The sequence below is a fragment of the Pecten maximus genome, chromosome 18 (genome assembly GCF_902652985.1).
Source record: "Pecten maximus chromosome 18, xPecMax1.1, whole genome shotgun sequence".
In the NCBI taxonomy this organism is placed as follows: domain Eukaryota; kingdom Metazoa; phylum Mollusca; class Bivalvia; order Pectinida; family Pectinidae; genus Pecten; species Pecten maximus.
In genome coordinates, this window is record NC_047032.1 from 12,684,816 (window position 1) to 12,706,347 (window position 21,532).

At 35.0% G+C, this 21,532-nt stretch overlaps 2 protein-coding genes across 2 annotated transcripts in view; one reads left to right on the forward strand and one right to left on the reverse strand.

Moving 5' to 3' along the window:
- The window catches only part of LOC117316448 (von Willebrand factor A domain-containing protein 5A-like), a 29,448-nt gene extending 19,053 nt beyond the window's left edge, over positions 1-10,395 (reverse strand). The window contains exons 1-4 of the mRNA XM_033871034.1: positions 10,054-10,395; positions 7,426-7,628; positions 6,585-6,816; positions 142-299 (exon numbers count right to left, since the gene is read on the reverse strand). Of these exons, the coding sequence (XP_033726925.1) occupies positions 142-299; positions 6,585-6,816; positions 7,426-7,628; positions 10,054-10,093 (633 nt within the window). The 5' untranslated portion in view covers positions 10,094-10,395. The remainder of the gene's footprint in view (positions 1-141; positions 300-6,584; positions 6,817-7,425; positions 7,629-10,053) is intronic.
- Positions 10,396-13,061: 2,666 nt separating this feature from the next.
- On the forward strand, positions 13,062-16,228 carry LOC117316451 (zinc finger protein 525-like). Its single transcript, XM_033871039.1, has 2 exons — positions 13,062-13,195; positions 14,141-16,228. Exon 2 carries the CDS (start codon positions 14,510-14,512, stop codon positions 15,671-15,673), a length of 1,164 nt encoding a protein of 387 aa, XP_033726930.1. The 5' UTR covers positions 13,062-13,195; positions 14,141-14,509; the 3' UTR covers positions 15,674-16,228.
- Positions 16,229-21,532: the final 5,304 nt, after the last annotated feature.

Consider the following 21,532-nt stretch of genomic DNA (forward strand, 5'->3'; position numbering starts at 1 on the left):
ACAGTGAGGGACAAAAGGTCCAGGGAGACACCAAAAGAGGGGAAACCAATGAACATGCAGAAGGAAAGCGCAGATAAGAAATGTCCTCTAAATATATATATCAACATGCAGTTATAAAGAGGTTAAAAGAGAATGACCTACTTTCCACACGTGCTCGTTATTGGCAGAGGAAAGCTTGAATTGATCTTTCTCCGAAACGATGCTCGAAATAACTTGCTGGCTCTGGACGGTGATATCTAGACTCATTGCGTAACTTCCGGGGTTGATGCAGATGACATCTGTACGGTTATCGACCGGGTCTGCAAAAGAACAATTACAAGAAATTTATATCAACAACATATCTGGATTAACAAAGTTTGTTATATGTAATTATCACATATTTTATAAAAGTCTTTTTGTTTACACAGTCTCATTACTTTAAACATAACTGGTCAACAATAGCTCTTACGGGTCTCTTTTTACACCTTCTTTTGCTAAGCGCAAAAGTATAACATTGTATATGCTTCCTGATTAGGTACACTGATTAGGACTCGGGTATACGGTATTGAGGGTTCTAATTTGGTATATCGGGGAGGACATTCGTATGTAAATGCTGAGTAATCGATACGCGAGTGCCCTCTCCCATATACCCAATAAAACCCTTCCATGTATCTATAAATCTATCTTCTATATTTCCAGATGTCAATTACACTAATTACAATTCTTGAAGAAAATAATACAAGATTATCTATATATCTATTTATTTCATAACAGCTCGAGTTTTTATGCGAGATATTGAGATACATGTATTATAAAACATAACTTTTTGTAAAATTGATGATGATGCGGCAGGCGTGTACGTATAGCTAGAAAGTGCCAGGCAGTCACATATATTTAAAAGCATTGATCTGTTACCAAATGGTAGTATACAGTCGATATGAATACAATTTGGATAACAGATAAATAGAATGTCGTGACATGAAATATTTATCTGTCACCCAAATTGTATTCATATCGACTGTATACTACCATTTGGTAACAGTTCAATGCTTATATTTACATTCATAAAGATTTTTTTTTTATTTACTGTAGATTATGACGCGTTTGAATTTTCCGCTTACCCTATCACTGACGTCATCTAGTTCAAATACCGGAACAGCCGAAATTTCCAGAAGGAATAATATAGTCCCTCATGACGTTATTAATAGCAAACACATACAATAGTTTTGCACAAAGACTTTATTTTCTATTTCATATACGTTTGTAGATATCGTCAAATTATTCAAAATTGCATAATTTCTGGTTGTTTAAAATCCAAGCCGTTTTTCGGCGCAATGCTATACGGTTAGCATTTAGAAGTGATGCGGCGTGGCGTTGAACGGGCATTGCACAGGATAGACTCGATTCCTCGGAAACACCTAAGTTTCTATCGACTGGATTTACGTTATTTTCAGAAGAATATCAGTTCTTGACAGTAGGTGAAAACGATTCCAAGGATACATTTGTATTTCGTTCGAAACAGATTCAAGTCTAACCAGTCACATCTTAGCAGAGGATTTTCAACTTCACAGGGGCTCGATTTTGTAAGGTATGCCTTTGACATCAGTGAATAACCACAAAACTAAAATCCAATATACAACATACACAACCGGAACCCATGTCGATACTCCCGATTTTTCACAAGATTTTTTTTATATATGTAAATATTGGACTTTTAATGTTGTCGTGTCTTGCATTTCTGAAAATTCGGAAACGAACCCCTGTAAGTGTGACGACATTGACATGACAATTTGATAATTCCTAGATCAAGAACGGCGCTTATAGTTATTTTGTGTTGACTACATTTTGTTTTAACTATAAAATATTACTCTCATAACTTGTGAAGTTGCTTTATTTTGTTGTTGTGGATTATAAATGCTAGCATTCGAAACCTTTCCAGGCCGAAAGTAACTGGCGGCCATTGTTTTGACCTGCAACACCTGGGGCTGTATTCCTACTCTGATCGAATCACTGTAAATTGTAGTATACAGTCTCATGAATACCAGCTCTTAAATTCTTAATGAAAGGCGTCTTTACAGTAGGTGAAAACGATTCTAAGGACATTTCGTTCGGAACAGATTCAAGTCTGACCGGTCACATCAGTGTCGCTAACTTAGCAGACCATTTTCAACTTCACAGGGGCTCGATGTTGTAAAGTAGGGTTTGACATTAATCAGTGAATAACCACAAAACTAAAATCAAGAATACATACACAACCGGAAACTATGTCGATACTCCCAATTTTTTACAAGATTTCTTTTATAAATACTTGACTTTTAATGTTGTCGTGTCTTCCATTTCTGAACATTCGGAAACGAGCCCCTGTGAGTGTGACGACATTGACAATTTGATAATTTCGTAAAGGTCAAGAATGACGCTTAAAGTAATTTCGTGTTGACTACATTATTCTTAATTATAAAATTATACTCTCGTAGCTTGTTACGTTGCTTTATTTTTCGTTGTGGCTCCTGTAAATAAATGCTAGCATTTGAAAGCCCTCTAGGCCGAAAGTAACTAGCGGCCATTGTTTAACCTACAACACCTGGAGCTGTATTCCTACACTGACCGAATCACTGTAAATTGTAGTATACAGTCTCATGAATACAATTTGGTTCACTAACGACATATAGGCAAATGCAACACAGAATGTAAATATTTATACATGTACGGACTCCTCCTCGATCTTTGAATATAACTACAACACCGAAGAAGAATATTTTACGAACAAAACTCCACCGTGCCGCAAAAATTCCAAACAAAGGAGGAGGATTGAAGCCAAAGAAAGGCGAAAAAAGACAGACGATGCTACAACAAGTAAGATAGAAAAAGTTCTTCCTAAAGTTATCAATTTATCTAAAAGAAAATTATCTATAGATGAAATTGATGTATTATCTAAAGGTCTGAAATTTTGTCCAACTCCATCTAAATGCAATAATGAGGAACTTACTACAGATATTTTTAAATTCTGTAGAAATCTTAGAATTTGTGAAAAATTTTGCAATGAAGAAGGAGAAAGTTGTATCATTGAGAACGATAATTTGATTTATAACAAATCAAAATATAAGTCACCAAAAAGTTCAGATAAATATTTAGAAGATACTATTGATACTCTAAAGAGATTTCCTTTGGAAAACAACAATCCGAAACATATTAAAAGTAATTTATCTTATAAACAGAAATGTGCCATTGAAACTTTAAAAAATGACTCTTCCATTATTATTAAAGAAGCAGATAAAGGTAGCGCCGTAGTTGTGATGAATACAGATTTCTACAGTGAACATATACATAGTATGCTGAATGATGTTAATTTTTACACAACAACCAGCGACGATTTTGATACTGAAACTCGTAAAATTATCAATAGTCTTATACAAAAGTATGACGCATGTTTACACGAAAAAGAAAAAGATTATCTTGTTAATTTTATGCATAAAACTAGTTTTTTCTATGGTCTCCCCAAAATTCACAAAAGTTCAATTATAGGTAAAGCTATAGAAGAGCAGAATAGTACTTATATTGAGGTGGAAAATCCTACAGATATGAAATTTAGACCTATAGTTGGTGGACCTAATAGTGCAACCCAACGCTTGAGTCATTTTTTGGACTTGGTACTGAAACCATTATGTAAATGTGTAAATAGCTATATAAAAGACGATTTTGATTTTCTTAGTCGTTTACCTAGGCAGGTTCAGCATAGATGTAAACTGGTTTCTTTTGATGTGGTAAGTCTATACACTAATATTCCACATGAACTTGGTATAGAGGCTGTTAAATATTGGCTAAATAAGAAAAGGGAAAAGATTGATTCCCGCTTTAGTAATGATTTCATACTTAAAGCTTTGGAGATTGTTTTGAAACGTAATGCTTGTTACTTTGACAAAGGATTTTTCCAGCAGATCAAAGGTACTGCTATGGGTACTAAAGTTGCCCCTACATATGCTACTTTAGTTTTAGGATATCTAGAGGAAACTCTTTATTCTAAAATTGAAACTACGTTTGGAGAAACTTTTACTGAATATGTCAAGAATAACTTTTTAAGGTTTCTTGATAATTGTTTTATAATATGGCCTCCTGGTAAGGTCGTAGATGAATTTCGTCAAATGTTGAATACTCTTCACCCATCAATTCGTTATACCATGGAGTGTAGCGATACTTCGTTACCATTTTTAGATGTTTTAATTCAGATAGATACTTATGGAAAAATTTCTACTGATTTGTATTGCAAAGCTACTGATACACATAATTATCTTAATTTTAATTCAAATCATAGTAAACATACCAAGGTGAATATTCCTTTTAATCTTGCCTCAAGGATTATAACAATTGTCAGCGAGAAACAGGTACAAGATATTAGACTTAGTCAGTTGAAACAATATCTTAAAGCTCAATGCTATCCAGTTGAGGTGATAGAACATGGTATAAGAAAGGCTATTGAAAAGGGGCCGTTTACATCCCGTGTACGCACAGAAAAATGTAACACAAGATTGATTCCTTTTGTTTCAACTGTTAATCCACGGAATTTCAATGTGTATTCATTGATAAAAAACAAATGTTAGGAGTTAAAGCAAAGTAGCAGCCGTATGAAAAAGATTTTTGATAACCACACTATTTTACATAGTAGACGGCAACCTACAAATTTGAAGCAAATGTTAACACGTTCTAGGTTTGATAATTCTGGTTTAAGTCCCGGGGTATCAAAATGTAAGACACCTCGATGTGCTACTTGCCCTATTATTATTGAATGTGATACGTATAATTTCAAAAATGGCTTAGATTTTACAGTAAAAGCTAATATGAATTGTAAATCAAAATGTGTTATATATGCCGTTATCTGTTCCAATTGTGGTGATTTTTATATTTGTCAAACTAGTAATGAACTTAGAACAAGAATGACTGTACATAGGCAACAAACTAAGACCGACTCGTTGCGAAATTTACATGTTAATAAGCATATTCATGATTGTGCCGGTGATCATTTTAATGTGATACCTTTATACCAATTACATTCGACTGACACGGTTTTATAAGAAAAGAAAGAGGACCAAATTATAAAAATATTAAAACCAAGCCTCAACAGGCCATAGAAAAATTGTTATAAATGTGTAAAATGGCGCCACAATTTTAGCTTGTTTTGAAACGTTGTACATGTATACCATTTTGACGTCACATTATTTATGACGTCATTAAGTTGTCTTTTCAAAATAAACACTTTCCTGATGAGCAGCAAGAGCTGCGAAAGCGCTTGAAAGTCAGTCGTCGAGTTTTTTTTTATTATTATAACTTTATTCTTACTTTCACATGGAATCAAACTATTTTTTCACTTTAATATAAACTTTATTTTATTCATTCAATTCATACATATACAATACACAATCATACAATCATAATGTGAATAGGATTCGGAAACAAGTATAAGACTTATATTAATCCGTTTCCTTTTATGACACATTGAGTAAACGGCAGCAAGTGGGAGAATACGTAAGTGAGCAATGTAATACTTGAATAAATGAAAAATGGGGAAATTCGGAAAGAGGAGAGATGAAAAGACCAGAAGAGAAAGATCAGAGAGGAATTTTATGCCATAAGAGACTGTATACTACAATTTATCCTGCAACTGCCACCGCATTGTCGGAATACACTCGCCGTCTATATTTTTGCTGTATACGGCAGTGACGGAAAACAGCTGTATTTTGGAATCTTAGCACGTGCGTCAGTTCGACTGACCTACTTCAAAGTGAAACTACGTTTAAAAGGCGAACATATTTCTGTCATTTTTGACACCGTTTCACTTCAAAATGATTATTATTGATGATTATTTTTATGACTGTTGCAGGATAAATAGAATACATGGTCAGTGTCTTAAAATATAAGCTGTATTTTTGGCTCGGGACAGAAAGACAAAAGTGGCTCGCCAAGGCTCGCCACTTTTGTCTTTCTTTACCCTCGCCAAAATACAGCTTATATTTTAAGACACTGACCATGTATTCTCTATTTACAGTGATTCGGTCATATATATACATGTGTATGTATGATAGTATGATATGGCATTGGAAATTCTATTTTATTGGTCTTCGTTGTACTCCCGTAGTCCTCTTTTCTCCTGAACTCCTTCTAATGTTTGTTTATAGCATGTGCAATTTAGATGTTTTGAAGCTGTTACATTGTTGATATGTATCTGTTGAGGAGAGGGCTTCAATAAGTTGACATAACTTTTGTTCAGTTCTCTTTCTTAAATTATTGAAGCATATAGCATGTGTTTAAGAATGTTCTCCCTTGATTTATAGGGTTCTATCACTTGCATGCGATTCCAGAGAACCAATATCTATTCCCAAATACTTCACATGGTAATCCAATAGTTAGGGATGGGATTGATATAATCTTTTCCCCTTGTGGGCCAGACAGGGGAATCTCAACAGAAGGGGTAAGATTCGTATTAAGTTGCCAAAAACGTGCTTGCCAAATTCTCAGGCTCGGGTTGAGATACCCCTGCCTACGGAACATCCCCATGCACCATTCTGCTAATCCCTTATTGTGGTCCCCAGTTATAGGATCCCGGAATCACATACCTGTGTTGTGTTCCACCCCATATCGTGGATTCAGGACAGTAGGAAGTGTAAACCTAAGTGCTCCACTTGGGTCATGAGGTAGTTCAGATACATAACATATCTTCACCAGGGCTTTTTGTAGGGCTGGAAGGTTACCGATACGACACACAAACACATCGTTCGTATCCTGATGTTCCTCTAGGAGTACCGCCGTGTGACCACTCTGAATAGCCTTGTCATAGGTATCGCGGGCCTGAAACCGGAATATGTCATTTCTAAAGAATTTATAGGATTTGTTTGATTTTTTTTATATAGCAAACCAACATATGTAGCCAGCTTTGGTTATATCAGTTGAAAATAACGAAGAAGCGGTACATGCATGTTGCCAAAGTACAGAAATTTGCCATACATTCATGTTGCTTTATCGATATTATAATACACTGTGCCGTCATAATATAGTTTAGCATATTTCGGACTTCAGAGGGATAAGCCATTGAATCAACATATGCATGGTAAGTTGTATAAGTTTTGTATTTCATGTCAATGTCAATCAAAATATCCTCTCCTCGTTTTTTTAAATAAATAAATAAATGAATGAATAAATAAATAAATAAATAAATAAATAAAAAGGAAAAATGGTTATGTGATAAACAAAATCTGCATGAAATCGGCAGATATTTTACATTTAATTTTTCACTTCACTATAATATATTTTATTTGATCTGGCCAAAAACCCAATAGGTTCTATATTACAACAGAGCTAGTGCGAAATACTTTGACACTGTATATCAACTGCTGTATCGTACTGACGTCGATGAACGACGTACCTCCGATAAATCATCGCGTACTATAATACATGTACCTGTGCTTTCTCTTGGCATTCTGCAATTATCAGTCGGCCATCGATTTGTGCCTCAAACCGGTACACGGCGCTGCAAGTATCCAGGGGAAACGTGAAGTTTGCTTCGATAGGTTTGTTGGTCTCATTTACATATTGTAGATTGGAATCCACATGTACAAGAGAAGCGCCAATCAATGCAACATTTTGAACTTCCTTTAAGGGAACTGAAAGATAATGAAGACATAAGTATGGAAGGCTAGGTTTAACCCTAAAGAAGAAGAAGAAGAAGAAGAAGAAGAAGAAGAAGAAGAAGAAGAAGAAGAAGAAATCATATAATATAGTCTACATTCAAGGATAACAAGGTGGTAAAGAGACAATATCAATATTAAGCCTTAGCGAGACAGTTCTAAAATCGAGATGAGGGGGCTCATTTACCAAACGTAAATTCCCCTTTCGTTTGTTATACCATACATTATAAGTATATACATGCACAGGCGTCTGCTTCTGGTTAGTATTTAACCAGAAGCAGACGCCTGTGATATATGTTTTTTATGTATTTTGATTTTAAGTGAAATCGAATTGTTGGTAATTTTCTTCTGTAATTATTTTTTATAGTCACCTCGTACAACCAGAACTTCTAGTACGATAGTATATACATATAATTTGTTGTTTTCGTTTGTTCTTTTCTCCGTCAGTGACGTAAAACTACTGCATGCATGAATTCGATGGATCATCTTATCATTTGGTTTTATTTTCCGTGTCATGTTTATTTTACTAAAACAACTAATTTGTCATTATCATAAGCATTTCGAACTAGTCTATATATAATTTCCATGCTCTTGTGATGTATATTGTAAAATGTGTCTTTCATATCGTGAAACTTTTGGTTTTAATTAACAAACTTGTATCCAGAGCCTGTTATAATGTTATATATCTCTATGATAATTCAAACATTACGGCATGACAACAGCGATGAGAGGTAGGCCTACTTACTTATTCAAATTATCAAAATATTTTGTATTAACTTATCAGTTGTTTTCATTACCAATATTATCATTTTAGACTAGTGGCATGTTTCTATATTTTTAGTTACAGTATATATTTATAGGAGAGGTGTTTTCCATAAAATTTCAGTTACATGGTCGCGAGACGATTAAAGGGAGAAAACTCTTGCTGTATACGCTGATTATAAATAACACCACATGTTACTATATTAAGGAGAGGGGTTTTCCTTGTTTCAGCTATTCTCAACAATATGTGTTAATTCAAACAGCGTAATTTCCATCTTTCACAACTTATTCTTCAGTGCTATAGTGATTAGAGTTAAAGTGTCCACATGTAACAATTAAGGAGAAATATATAGACAGACACAATGATTTGTTTGTTTGTTTTTGTTTAACGTCCTATCAACAGCCAGTGTCATTTAAGGACGTGTCAGGTTTGGAGGTGGAGGAAAGCCGGAGTACCCGGAGAAAAACCACCGGCCTACGGTCAGTACCTGGCAAATGCCCCACGTAGGTTTCGAACTCGTAACCGAGAGGTGGAGGGCTAATGATAAAGTGTCGGGACACCTTAACCACTCTGCCACCGCGGCCCCTCAGACACAATGAATATATGCCACCAAGAAAAGGCCGTCATTGATGAAAGCTACAGATTAAAGAAGTTAAATGTGTGTATAGACTCGACGATGGTATTTAGCAAAAGTTAATTGATATTGTTAATGTAAGGGTTCGAAAATCTTGACTTTTTCCAAAATGTGACTCTTTTCGAATGTCTGAGGTAGCATTTTTTTCTTATTACTCAATACGTGTATGTATATATATATTCGAAATAAGAATTGTGCGTGTAGCAGGATTGGATTTGTTTGGATTTTTTGCCTCCGTGTTCCTCTGTCGGCTATATACTTGTAATCGATCGTATCGTTTGTTACATCAACTCCATTTCAAGAAAAAGAGGAAATTAATTAAAAACGTGCGGAAATTATTGTGCTTATATGTCGTATTTCAAAACAGGAAAAATAACATTGTTTATATATCTGGACGGCTATATCATTAAAATTGAAACAAAAATTTAATAGTAATGGAACGTCTTTTGTAATGAAAACAATAACATAAATCATTGTCGGTTATTTTCGTAAACTGACTTTATGGAAGTATGATTCTGATTTTGGATACTCTTTCCAGCTAAAATTCTAGATGCACTAAAAGGGCACTGTGAAAATAAACATGGATGTCTCTATCTCACAAAATGGAATGCAAAGACAATATACTCAGTAGTACTATTTCAAAATAATATATATAATACAGAGTATGATATAATACTTATTCTTCAATAAAAAGGGTGTCACAGTTTGGGTAGCATCGCCATAGTACATTAAATAATATACATGTATATTATACACAATATCATAAGCTTTAATCACAATATTTTATAGATATATACAAAACAATTAGAACAATTTAAAATTATAATATATAAATGTCTAAATGTGTTAAAACTTGATTTAACTCTCTTTGTAAATCAGATACTTTGTCGTATTGCTGTTTTAGGTGAAGTCTTAACTACATCATTTTATCGAGAATGAGTGGTATTATTTGTTTACATCAGAGCCGCTAGGCAGACAGCATACATGTACGTACAAGTACTTACCAATGTCTCCGGTATTCAAACATGACAGTCCACACCTCATCTTCAAAACTGTCACAGAACTATTGATGAACACAAAATTATGATTCAGCCGTCGTGAATGTAATTCTAACGATTAAAAAACAAACAACCTTTGACAGCTTACATATCATATATAAATATATGCGAAGTTTGCTTTGATATGTATATAAACCATCAGACCGTCCTTTCTCTTTCTATAATTAATCCGACTGCCAAAAAAATGGAATTATATATAATGTAATCCACGTTCCTTGACTGGAAACCACACTGATCAAGCAAAATATATACTTCCCACACGCGCTGCACTGTTTGTATACGTTACTCCGCCAGTCACGTGATTCAGCTTAATCAATCGGCAACTCTAGAGCTAACCTTTGGTCTTGCTAGTTATGTTCTATATATAGCAACACTACGTTAGTAATAATCAATCATATCTGCTTCAGAAATAGTTATTAGACAATTTTAATACAACCAGTAGTCATTCCTTTTAAACATTAAAAAGAACTGGAACAATTTGCCACATGTAATCAATGCAAAATCGAAGTTATGGTCAACGGACGAACGATGGAAAGTTACTTTGCGTTTGCGCCGTATATGATCAATGAAAACATGTTATAATTGTATATATATACCCTTGTATCTTAACTATGAAATATCTCTGCCCTCTAGAGGATTAATTAATGATATCGTTCAACAGTTTTGTATAATTTGATGCATTGATTTTGTCTACTTTTCACAGGCCTATTTGTACATGTCCGTTTGATATAGTTCCAGCCATAGTTCAGGCCAGTTTGGGATAGAATATTTTATGTGAGTAATTTAAATGGCAAAATTCATTTTTCTTGAAATGTAAATATACATACATTAGCTTATAAATACTACCTGTATTACTAAAAGTAATCAACTGATGCCAGAATACTAGCATTCTATTATTCTACATTTAATTTAAATATTTCTTGGGTAGCTCCCTAGCTTACCTTAAACATTGAAAATTGCTGTATTTTTTCCCTATAATATCTGTGTTTACAAATCCCAAAATTTCTGATGAATACATGACAACAGCTATGATCAGTGCATTAAATATCTTTAATTGTTAATGTTCTACAGCAGTGATATGTTTCCTAAATTTTAATGAACATCAAAAACTGATTTCAATGCTTTTTCAACTATTTTCCCTTCTTAAGAAAATTGACAATTTAAATTAGAGAGTATACCAAGATAGTTTGACCCTTCAAGTATTTCTTTTTCTGCGTTATATAATCAAAATGGGGGAGGATAACAACTTCAGTTTTTCCTGTGCTAACTGAGTTTAATTTATGCCTTGTAGGATCTTTATGAGTTTAAATTCAACAGGACTTTTAGTACTTCTTCCTTTGTAATTTCCCTGTTCACAAAATAATTTTAATTTCCTTTTCGCATAATCTTGAAATTTCATCTGGTTTATTCGTAAAAAATACTGATGAGAAAAAGTCAGTCAGTGCATTGCCTATATCCTTTTCTGTACATGCAGTTCCGATATATATGTACCCGACCTACATTTTTTTTGTAGATTTGGACTTGGAGCTTGCATACTTCCAGAACTTTTTTGGGATTTGTCTTAACTTCTTTCGCTATTGAGCAATTTTTTTTATTATTATTATTATTCTTGACTAGGGATTTGACTTTGGTCATCGTTCTTGTATACTCTTTGTATATCTTTTTTTTTTTTTTTTTTTTTCTTTTTTTTTTTTACACTTTTTTTGATTCAATGGTTTCTTAATTGGCAGAGTTGTTGTGTAGTGAACTTCTTGGAATATCCCTATCCATAGATTGAGTTAGTAAATTACAGATTCTATAGTTAGTCGATATGTGTCTCCGTTGCCTGGCGGAGTGTTATCCCAGTTGATTGATCATGAGTTCCTATCTCAGTTTATCAGTATTTCCTTTGTTGTAGTTAAAAATAATTCGGGCGTTTCGTTATTAGCAAAGGGCTTATATGTGATCTCGAAGAAGATTGTTCCGTGATCACTGCTCCTTAATATTAAGCCTCTTTTTATTTCCATGATTTAAACCATGCCTTTCTAGAAGGTAGTACGTTATTTTCTCTGACTCCGTTTGGCTCGGTCACATTATATTAGGGTCGGTGCTTTTCGTCCGGGTACTCCTGCTTTCCTCTACCTCCAAAGCCTAGCACGTCCTTATATGACCCTGGCTGTTTATAGGACGCTAAAAACAAAATAGACAAAACTAAACCTGAGTTAAGGCGATATTTTCCCTAAAGTATTATGTGTTACTGTAAAAGGAGCGGTTTTTTTCACTTTAAAGCTTGGTTCGTTGATCTTGGGTCCGTAAGGGTCTTTCTGATACAACTGAAGCTTGACAAGGCAAAAAAACACAGACGCCGATCAGATAGTGTTTTTTTTTTTACATCAACGTAGGGACGATTTAAAATCTGTCACACAGTCTGACACACATACATCATAACAACATGACGTTAACTGAGTGTTGAACCAGAGACATATATGTCTCTGGTTGAACAAGTCATATGGCGGTATCAGTAAACTAGCGACCATGCTCTTATGAAATGGACGACGGAATATTCAAACTAGAGATCCCAGAGGGATCTTGGCGCCGTCCATTGAAATATCTATTTTTGTTCTATGTCAGATTGATTTTCTCTCTATTTTTCCTTTCTTTCGTTTTTTTCTCTTACTAATCTGATAACATGAAAAATTGGAAACTATATGTGAAGTTTGAGAAACATATCCCTCGAGTACTTTTTAAGATATATATATGCGATAACACATTTTAATTCTCAAAATCAGATATCAACGCCTGTCGGCATTTTTTTCTGGTCAAAATCTAAATTGAATTTGTTCAACGAGGGACCGATGGGAACCTACACCTGTTAGCACCATCTGTTAGCACAGAATTCGAAATTGTGAAGATCTTTCACAACAAAACATTGTCATTAATACAAATCCGCAATTTAGTAGGTCCTTTTATTCCGCAATCGGAGCCCCCTCGTAATTTTCAACGAAACTACAGCGACGGAGGCGAGGTGTTCCGATTTGGTTTTCCAGTGCGAAGTTTCATCCCGGAGGCAGAACTATTTTGACGATTTTCCATGCACAATATATTGAAGGTAATATGCCGTTTGACGCGGTGCAGTTGTGTAATAATCTTATAAACAGACCGACAATACATCTTTGTTAGCTTACATGTTTATCTACTTTATGAATTCCAAGTCAACCATATGGTAGCTGTGCTGCATGTAACTAAAAGTAGAAAATAATTATTGCACCCATGATATCTGGATTTGGCAATAAGACATGGATTACCGAAATGATCAGTAAGCTAGATTTGCATTTCTTCCTTTACAATACCAGCTGTAAGATCTCACTCAAGGGAAGTAATCAATATAACATAAAAGTCAAACAAGAACAAGGGAGACAACCCTTTCAATAAATCATTATCAGATATAGTACTGAGTATAGCTTTTTTTCCACAAATATATATATATCATGTATATTTGAACATCTTCATTTGATTTAATCATATATATTCTGTTTGCAAATATACAAATGGGATCAGACATAATTGCCAGTTTGAAAATTGAATTGTTTCAAAACTTATTTGATAATTTTACGTTTTCTCTTGTAAAACACAGGCTAGGGCATCCATGGCCAGTTGACCCTTGACTTTTAGCAATTTCAGAAGTCAAATGACTATTTCTTGGGAATCTGAAGGGTCAAAACATGTGTTAAATAGACATGTTCCTTCAATCCCAAGAGTCAACACTCATTTTTGGGAGTCAAAAACATACTCTCAAGGGTCTAATGAAATATACACTTGACCACACAATGCTGATGAAAACTTTCAAAATTAACCTTTCTGGTAAAATTAACCAAAATATACACCCTACAGGCAGTGTGTTATGTGTCATGTATCAAAAGTAGGTAATTCTGACCTACATTTTGACCTATTTGCAGAGGACGTATTCACTTAGTTTTCTTGTTGATATACATTTATTTCCCTTTTGTAGTTAAGATATTTAAATTTTAATGGGTGATGAAATTTGTGTTTGCAGAATTTGGACCGCTTTAGCTAGATGCTTCATTTTGAGGAATTGAATGCATTGGTGGAGACCTGGATCAGAGCATCTCTCGCAGCGAACAAAACTCGTCATCAGTTCTGACATACTGTATAAAAGAAAAATTAGTAACGTAAAGACTTAAAAATGCTACACATGTTCCCACCAGCAATAGAGAGTGTAATGCCATGCCAGAATATATATGTACCAGCATATATACCACTAACATCAGAGAACTCTTCAGGGTGTGGGTTTTATGGATTTTAAACATTATGACTCCAAATGGAACCGAGCAATGCCATTATTAAGTTCATGATAATTTAATCTATTTAATTTGAAATAGAGATATCCAGACAAAAACTTCAGATGGATTCTAAAGAACCAACAGACACCAGTTCAACTCCAGTAGATGGTGATAACCCAGTGATGAACGACTATATGGAAACTAGCGAGTATCCTTATCAGTGTGACATATGCGGAAGGAGCTTCATGCAAAGTGATCTATTTGATCGTCATTATCAAACACATTACGGTTCATCAATTAAGTGTGAAATCTGTGGGAAAACATTTGATGACCCATCTGCCTTACAACGACATCGAAAGCTACATGCTGAAATCAAGAACAAAGAGTGCGATTTCTGTGGAAAAGCATTTAAAACAGCATTTGCTTTAAAACGCCATGTACAACTTCACACTGATGTCAAGAACAATGCCTGCGAGATCTGCGGAAAATGCTTTGCACGACAACGCCAGTTAGACCGACACTTGCAGACTCACTCTGACCAAAAGCCACACAAATGCAACATTTGTAGTAAATCATATATTTGGGAATCAGAACTTCAGATACACATCAGAAGTCATACTGGAGAGAAACCATTTGTTTGTGACATATGTAGTAAAGGGTTTATTGACAAGTCTACTCTAAATACCCACATAAAAATACACGGTGAAAAGAGCAACCTGTGTTCTATCTGTGACAAACTTTTTACGACTAAAGGAAATCTAGATCGTCATATGAAAATTCATACAGAGGAGGATCGTCATAAATGTAACCTCTGCGGTAAATCGTGTAAAACATTCAGCAGTCTAGGTGAACACCTTCGCATGCATACAGGCGAAAAACCCTATAAATGTGAAATATGTGGGAAAGGATTTCGTCTGGCGGGTTTCCTCAGTATGCATAGGCAGAGTCACAATAATGACCTAGAGAAAAAAATGCATTCGTGCGAAGTCTGTGGTAAAACATTTGACTGGAATTCAAAGCTGAAAAGGCACCTTGTTACTCATGCTAGTACTCCAGAGAAAAATTCTGATGAGAAGCAATATCAGTGCGAAGATTGTGACAAGATATTTTATTCCAAGGTTAAGTTAGTCATACATTCAGCTTCACATACCGAGCAGAAAGCGTACACATGTGAAACATGCTGTAAAACATTCAGTGATCCATCAAGTTACAAGAGACATCATAAATCAAAAATACACTTCGAAAATGAAAGAGTTTCTCAAGAAGGATTACATAATACTGATTAGAATATAATAGATACATTTGTGTTTTACACACAAGGAATGTTACAGGTTAATTTTTTAATTGTGAAAATCATTTTTTTAAGAAATACATACGTGATTATTAAAGTAGGATTCAGTAGCTGTATTGATACTTATGAGTTCTGAGCCAATTCTTATCACTACACAATTTAATTTTGTAATTTAAAGACCCGTAGAATTTAGATTGTAAAATTTCAAACCTACTAGTAACTTTTGTCATTGTATAATTTGTAAAGATTAGTAGAAGAGAAATGTTGATCAGAGATTGGTAGCATATGCATTTAGGGTTGTTTGAGTTCAAATGTTCGAAGAATTTTATTTAGATGGGTATGTGATTCTGACCAGTTTTTAGTTCACCTGAGAAGAAGTTTCAAGTGACCTATTCTAATCGCCTTTTGTCCGTCGTTGTGCGTCCGTAAACAATTTGCATTTTCAACTTCTCAAAAACCACTGAACCAAATTCAATGAAATTTGGTAGGGAGCTTCTATGGCTAAAGGTCAACTAAAATTGTTAATTATATGCATGGTCCCCATCCCTAATGGGCCTGAGGGGCGGGACCAAAAAGGCTCAAATTGACTAAAACTTCAAAAATCTTCAGCTCTACTCTCAGATATCGTGGAATCAAACACTCTTCATAGAAGGAAGGGTCTTAAGGTGCTTTACCAAAATTGTGAATTTCATGACCCTGGGGTCTCACGTTTGCACCTGGGGTGGGGGTAAACTTTACTATAGTTTATACAGTATTAGGAAATCACATTTTTGAATATTATTTGTTGGATTTCTATTGGAATTCATTCTAACTTGGTAAACATTTTCAGCATGGGATGACAGTTTGTTGGTATATGTACATGTTGGCCCTGACTGACCCCTTAAACTGATGGGTTGGGCCAAAACAAGTCAATTGAATTAACTGAAATATTTCAAATCTCAGGTGACCGTTAACACCCATGGGCGTCTTGTTCATTTTCAAATGAATATGAATTCGAACAAAATATAACCAAATGTGTACCTTTCCTTCAGAAGCTACAGTAAATTAATTACGATTACTACAATGTGTTAATGATTCATTTATTAGCTCACCAGCATGGCTGGTGAACATGTTTAATGGTGCAGTGTCCATTGTCTGTCTGTCAACTTTTCCTGACCAAGAGATATCGATCCTGGAGGGATATTGGCGCCCAGCATTGAATGATCCATACTAGTCAAATGAAAGACTGATCTTTCCTCTACTTTTCCCTCATTTCAATCCTCCTTCAAAGCATTTATTAACTTTATATAACTACATATAGCAGGAGCAACCTGCAAGTGTCAAAATCCAAGATGGCCATACTCTTTTTCACCCATTTAGTTCTTTCAATCAGACTTGCATGCATAACTGGAGACCAATGCAAGGGGAACATCTACATTCAAATTCAAGAAAAACCCATAATAGCCATTTATAGTACTTGAAGAAATTGTTAATGAAGTTTCAATTGTCAAAATCCAAGCTGGCCGCATGTTCGCCATATTGTTGTCAGGTTGGTCCTATACAGGAATATGCATAACAAGGGATCAGTGGGAACTAACATATGAATTTGAGAACTAGCAGTAACAAACTTCACTTTTCAAAATCCAAAATGGCCGTCTGTCGGCCATGTTGTTTTCCGATCAGCCCCAAAATGCAATATGCATAACTAGGGACCAAGAGGGAACTTACATTAAAAAAAATGTATGAAATTTTAGAAAGAGGCCTTCAGTTCTCTCTGAGAAATAGCGATAATAAACTTTGTCAAAATTAAAGATGGCCGCCTGTCGACCATGTTGTTTTCCGATCGGTCACAAAATGCAATATACACAACTAGGGATCAAGGGAAACTTACATATGAACTTTGAGAAAGATCCCTTCAGCATTTTCTGAAAAATAGCGATAACAAACTTCAATTGTCAAAATGCAAGATGGCCGCCTGTCAGCCATGTTATTTTCCAATGGGTCCCAAAATACAATATGCACAACTAGGAACCAAGGGGAACCTACATATGAAATTTGAGAAAGATCCCTTCTGTACGTTCCGAGAAATAGCGATGACAAGAATTGTTTACAGATGGACGGACGCAGGGCGATTTGATTAGCCCATCATCTGATGACGGTGGGCTAAAAAGATGTTCTGAATGCAGTCTTCACATCACAAACTTACACATGTACATTAATGTTGTACATTCTTTTCTGGATAAAATTTCATTTATATGACAAGCATACAATAACAAGTTCATAGAATGAAAATTATCATTAAACTAAGCTAGAATGTTTAACATTGATAAGTGTACATGTAATGCTAATTTAGTACATCATTACCAAGTCATGATCACTTTATGTGATAACATATATTTCAAAGATTCTAGCTAGGTTTTAATAATTAATGACACCAGACGCTAATCTAAAAGATGAAGAAATTGCTGACGAACGAATATTATATCCCCTTCTCAACTCCTACTTGAGGAATAGTGACGAATATGCGCTTAAATGATTTAATATATATATATACTGCTAACTTTGTGAGGGGGCCGCGGTGGCAAAGTGGTTAAGGTGTCCCGACACTTTATCACTAGCCCTCCACCTCTGGGATGCGAGTTTGAAACCTACGTGGGGCAGTTGCCAGGTACTGACTGTAGGCCGGTGGTTTTTCTCCGGATACGCCGGCTTTCTTCCACCTCCAAAACCCGGCACGTCCTTAAATGACCCTGGCTGTTAATAGGACGTTAAACAAAACAAACCAAACCAAACTGCTAACCTTGTCACTATAACTAGAACATTGACAGGTCAGCAAGGGCTCCGTCGTGTGGTCATCCCCAATAATAAGCAAGAAGCAATTTTAACATTCAAACTTCAAAAACAATCGTAAGGAAGCAAAGTACAGACAATAAATGTGCTTCATGGGATTTCTTTCCTTCCACTTTCATATTTGCTGGCCTTGTGTAACTATAGATATTGGTAGTGTACCTTTTTTTTATTTGTTTTACTTAAACCTTTAATACCCAACCCCACCTAACAGTCAATGTCCACTTAATTTGTCCTTGAACTTAAGACCTTTGAACCAGTGACCTTGACACGTGGTCAGTTGACTTCCCACTGAAATGTATACCTACTAAATATAACTTTGCTTCATGAAGTCATGACAAAGTGTTTATCATCGATAAAATACAAAATTTGACCCTGACCTTTAACCCCTGGACCAAGTGACATTGACCTCTAACCTGGAGTTTCGGACAGTACGACTAAGTAATAGTAAATGTATATGTATTGCTAACCTCGTCACAACAATTATAGTAAAAATGCATGTATGTACCGCTAATAATATTAACCTAAATGTCGCTACAACTACTTAATAGTGAGCATGACTATTTTAATGCTTTTAAATTGTTCAACACATGATATTAAGCGTTTGTCTAAAACACATTACTGAATACACAAATATTATGAAAAAAACTAAGGCAAGTCCATACATGTAGGTACGAAAGTAATAAATAGCTTTGAAACATTAAAATGAAATTGAATATGATTTGGAAGATCCAGTTTCTGTTACTTCATTTCATTGTATTGTGATAAGTGTTCGCAGTCACAGTAATAGAACAAACAAGAGGCGTAAAGGGCCTGTATAATTCACCTGGATATTTCATTATAGGAAATTACTTTCATTTAATTTGTATTATAATCATTTTCCTACTTTTTCGCTGCCTCTGCCAACGATGGTTCAAACCAAATGGGCCCCTCTCTCCTTCCCAAAGAGAGCCATACTGATCGTTTAAACAAAATTGGATCTCCGTTGCGTAATGATACTCTAGACCAAATTTCATCGAGTCCCATTCAGTAGTTTAGGACTATCAGCGATTTAAACGAAATGTTGACGGGCGATGGACGCTGCGTCATAGCGAGCTAGCTAAGATAGGCAATAATGGAGCAAGGTTTGGATTTTATCCAAGGTGACAGTTTCATTAGGTTGTTCTTGTTCCGTTCCATTTTCATCCTCAACCACATTATTCAAAGCAGTCCTTGGTAGAAACAGCAAGGCTTTGACACTTTTCCATTTCAGTCGGAAGCAAGGGAGTTTACGGAAATTGTGATTGTTTTCTCCTTAACTTTTGTTTCTCTGGAACTTTCTAGTATTGACGGGGACTTCATTGTTTCTTCCTGTTAAACATAAACATGCATTGTTAATTTCATCGAGCTTCTTGAAGTATATATGTAACACAAATAGGTATGCACTCTCATAGCCTTTAGACATATTCTGAATTTTCTACAGAAACGTGTTACACATGTCAACTTCAAAAAGGTATACCACATCTAGGTAGGTTCCATTGGAAAGATAATAGGAACATTCTGTGCAAACGTTTGTTGATTATAATGAGTATTTCATCTGGTTTAGAATTGTTTTCATGATTTTCCTTTCAAATATGACTAGAATTAAGCCTAATGATGCCTAACAATAATACCCCGTTACCCGTAAAAACTGACAAGAATTAAATTGAGAATGCATAGCTGCTACTTTAGGTACTGATGATGTGCACCAATTTGTAGATGAATGCTCAAGAGCTAACAGCATTACACTACACCAGTGAAATTCTCAATTATCTGAACAGGGACATTATAGCGTTAATCGACATAGTTATATTGAGATCATGCGTTTACAAGCATATATTTACCATTGTATGGCACTGCCACTATATAACCCTACCAATTCAGTTGCGAGTTCACCAGCTTATGAACTGCCAACTGAAATTTGAATTTGAAAATTTCAAAAAACAAATCGCACGACAAATAAAAAATCGCAGATGGTAAATATAAGCATTGAATGGCATTCAGTTGGCATTCATAGTCAATATGAATGCCAACTGAAAGCTGTTCAATGCTTAAATATTAACATTCTTTGTTGCATTTGACTATATATGTCGTTAGTAAACTTTATTGTATTCATGAGACTGTATTCTTCAATATATAGTGATTCGGTCAGTGGAGGAATACAGCTCCATTTGCTGTAGGTTAAAACAATGGCCGCCAGTTACTTTCGACCTAGAGAACTTTCGAATGCTAGCATTTATCTACATAAACCACTACAAACATAAAGCAACACAAGTTATGAGAGCTAAATTTAATAATAAAAAAAATGAAGTCACCAAATCATGTAAATAACTGCTAGCATTCGAAAGCTCTCTAGGCCGAAAGTAACTGGCGGTCATTGTTTTAACCTGCAACAAATGGATAAATTGAAGTATACAGTCTCATGAATGCAATTAAGTTTACTAACGACATACAAATGTATGTTAGGCAAATGCGGCACATAATGTAAATATATATGTATTGTCATAGTTGAAATAATGAAGTTTCAATTACATTATAAACAAGAGATCCCAGAGGGATATTGGCGCCCACCATTGAATGATCTTCATAGGTTCCATGTCAGATTGATCTTTTCTCTTTTTTTTCCCTTCCTCTTACTAATCTGTATAAATTGAGAAACATTCCTCCGGTGCTTTTTAAACAAGGGAAACTTAAATATGAAATTTGAGATTTGGCGATAATGGTTGTCTGTCGACAATGTTTTCAGATTAGTCCAAAAATGCAATACGACGGACCAAGGAGAACCTACATATGAAAATTGAGAAAGATCCCTTCATTTCTTTCTGAGAAGTCTCGATAACAAACTTCAATTGTAAAAATCAAAGATGGCTGCCTGTCTGCCATGTTGTTTTCCGATCGGTCCCAAAATGCAATATGCATAACTAGGCACGAAGGGGAACCTAAATATGAAATTTGAGAAAGATCCCTTCAGTACATTCTCAGAAATAGCGATAACAATCTTCAATTGTCA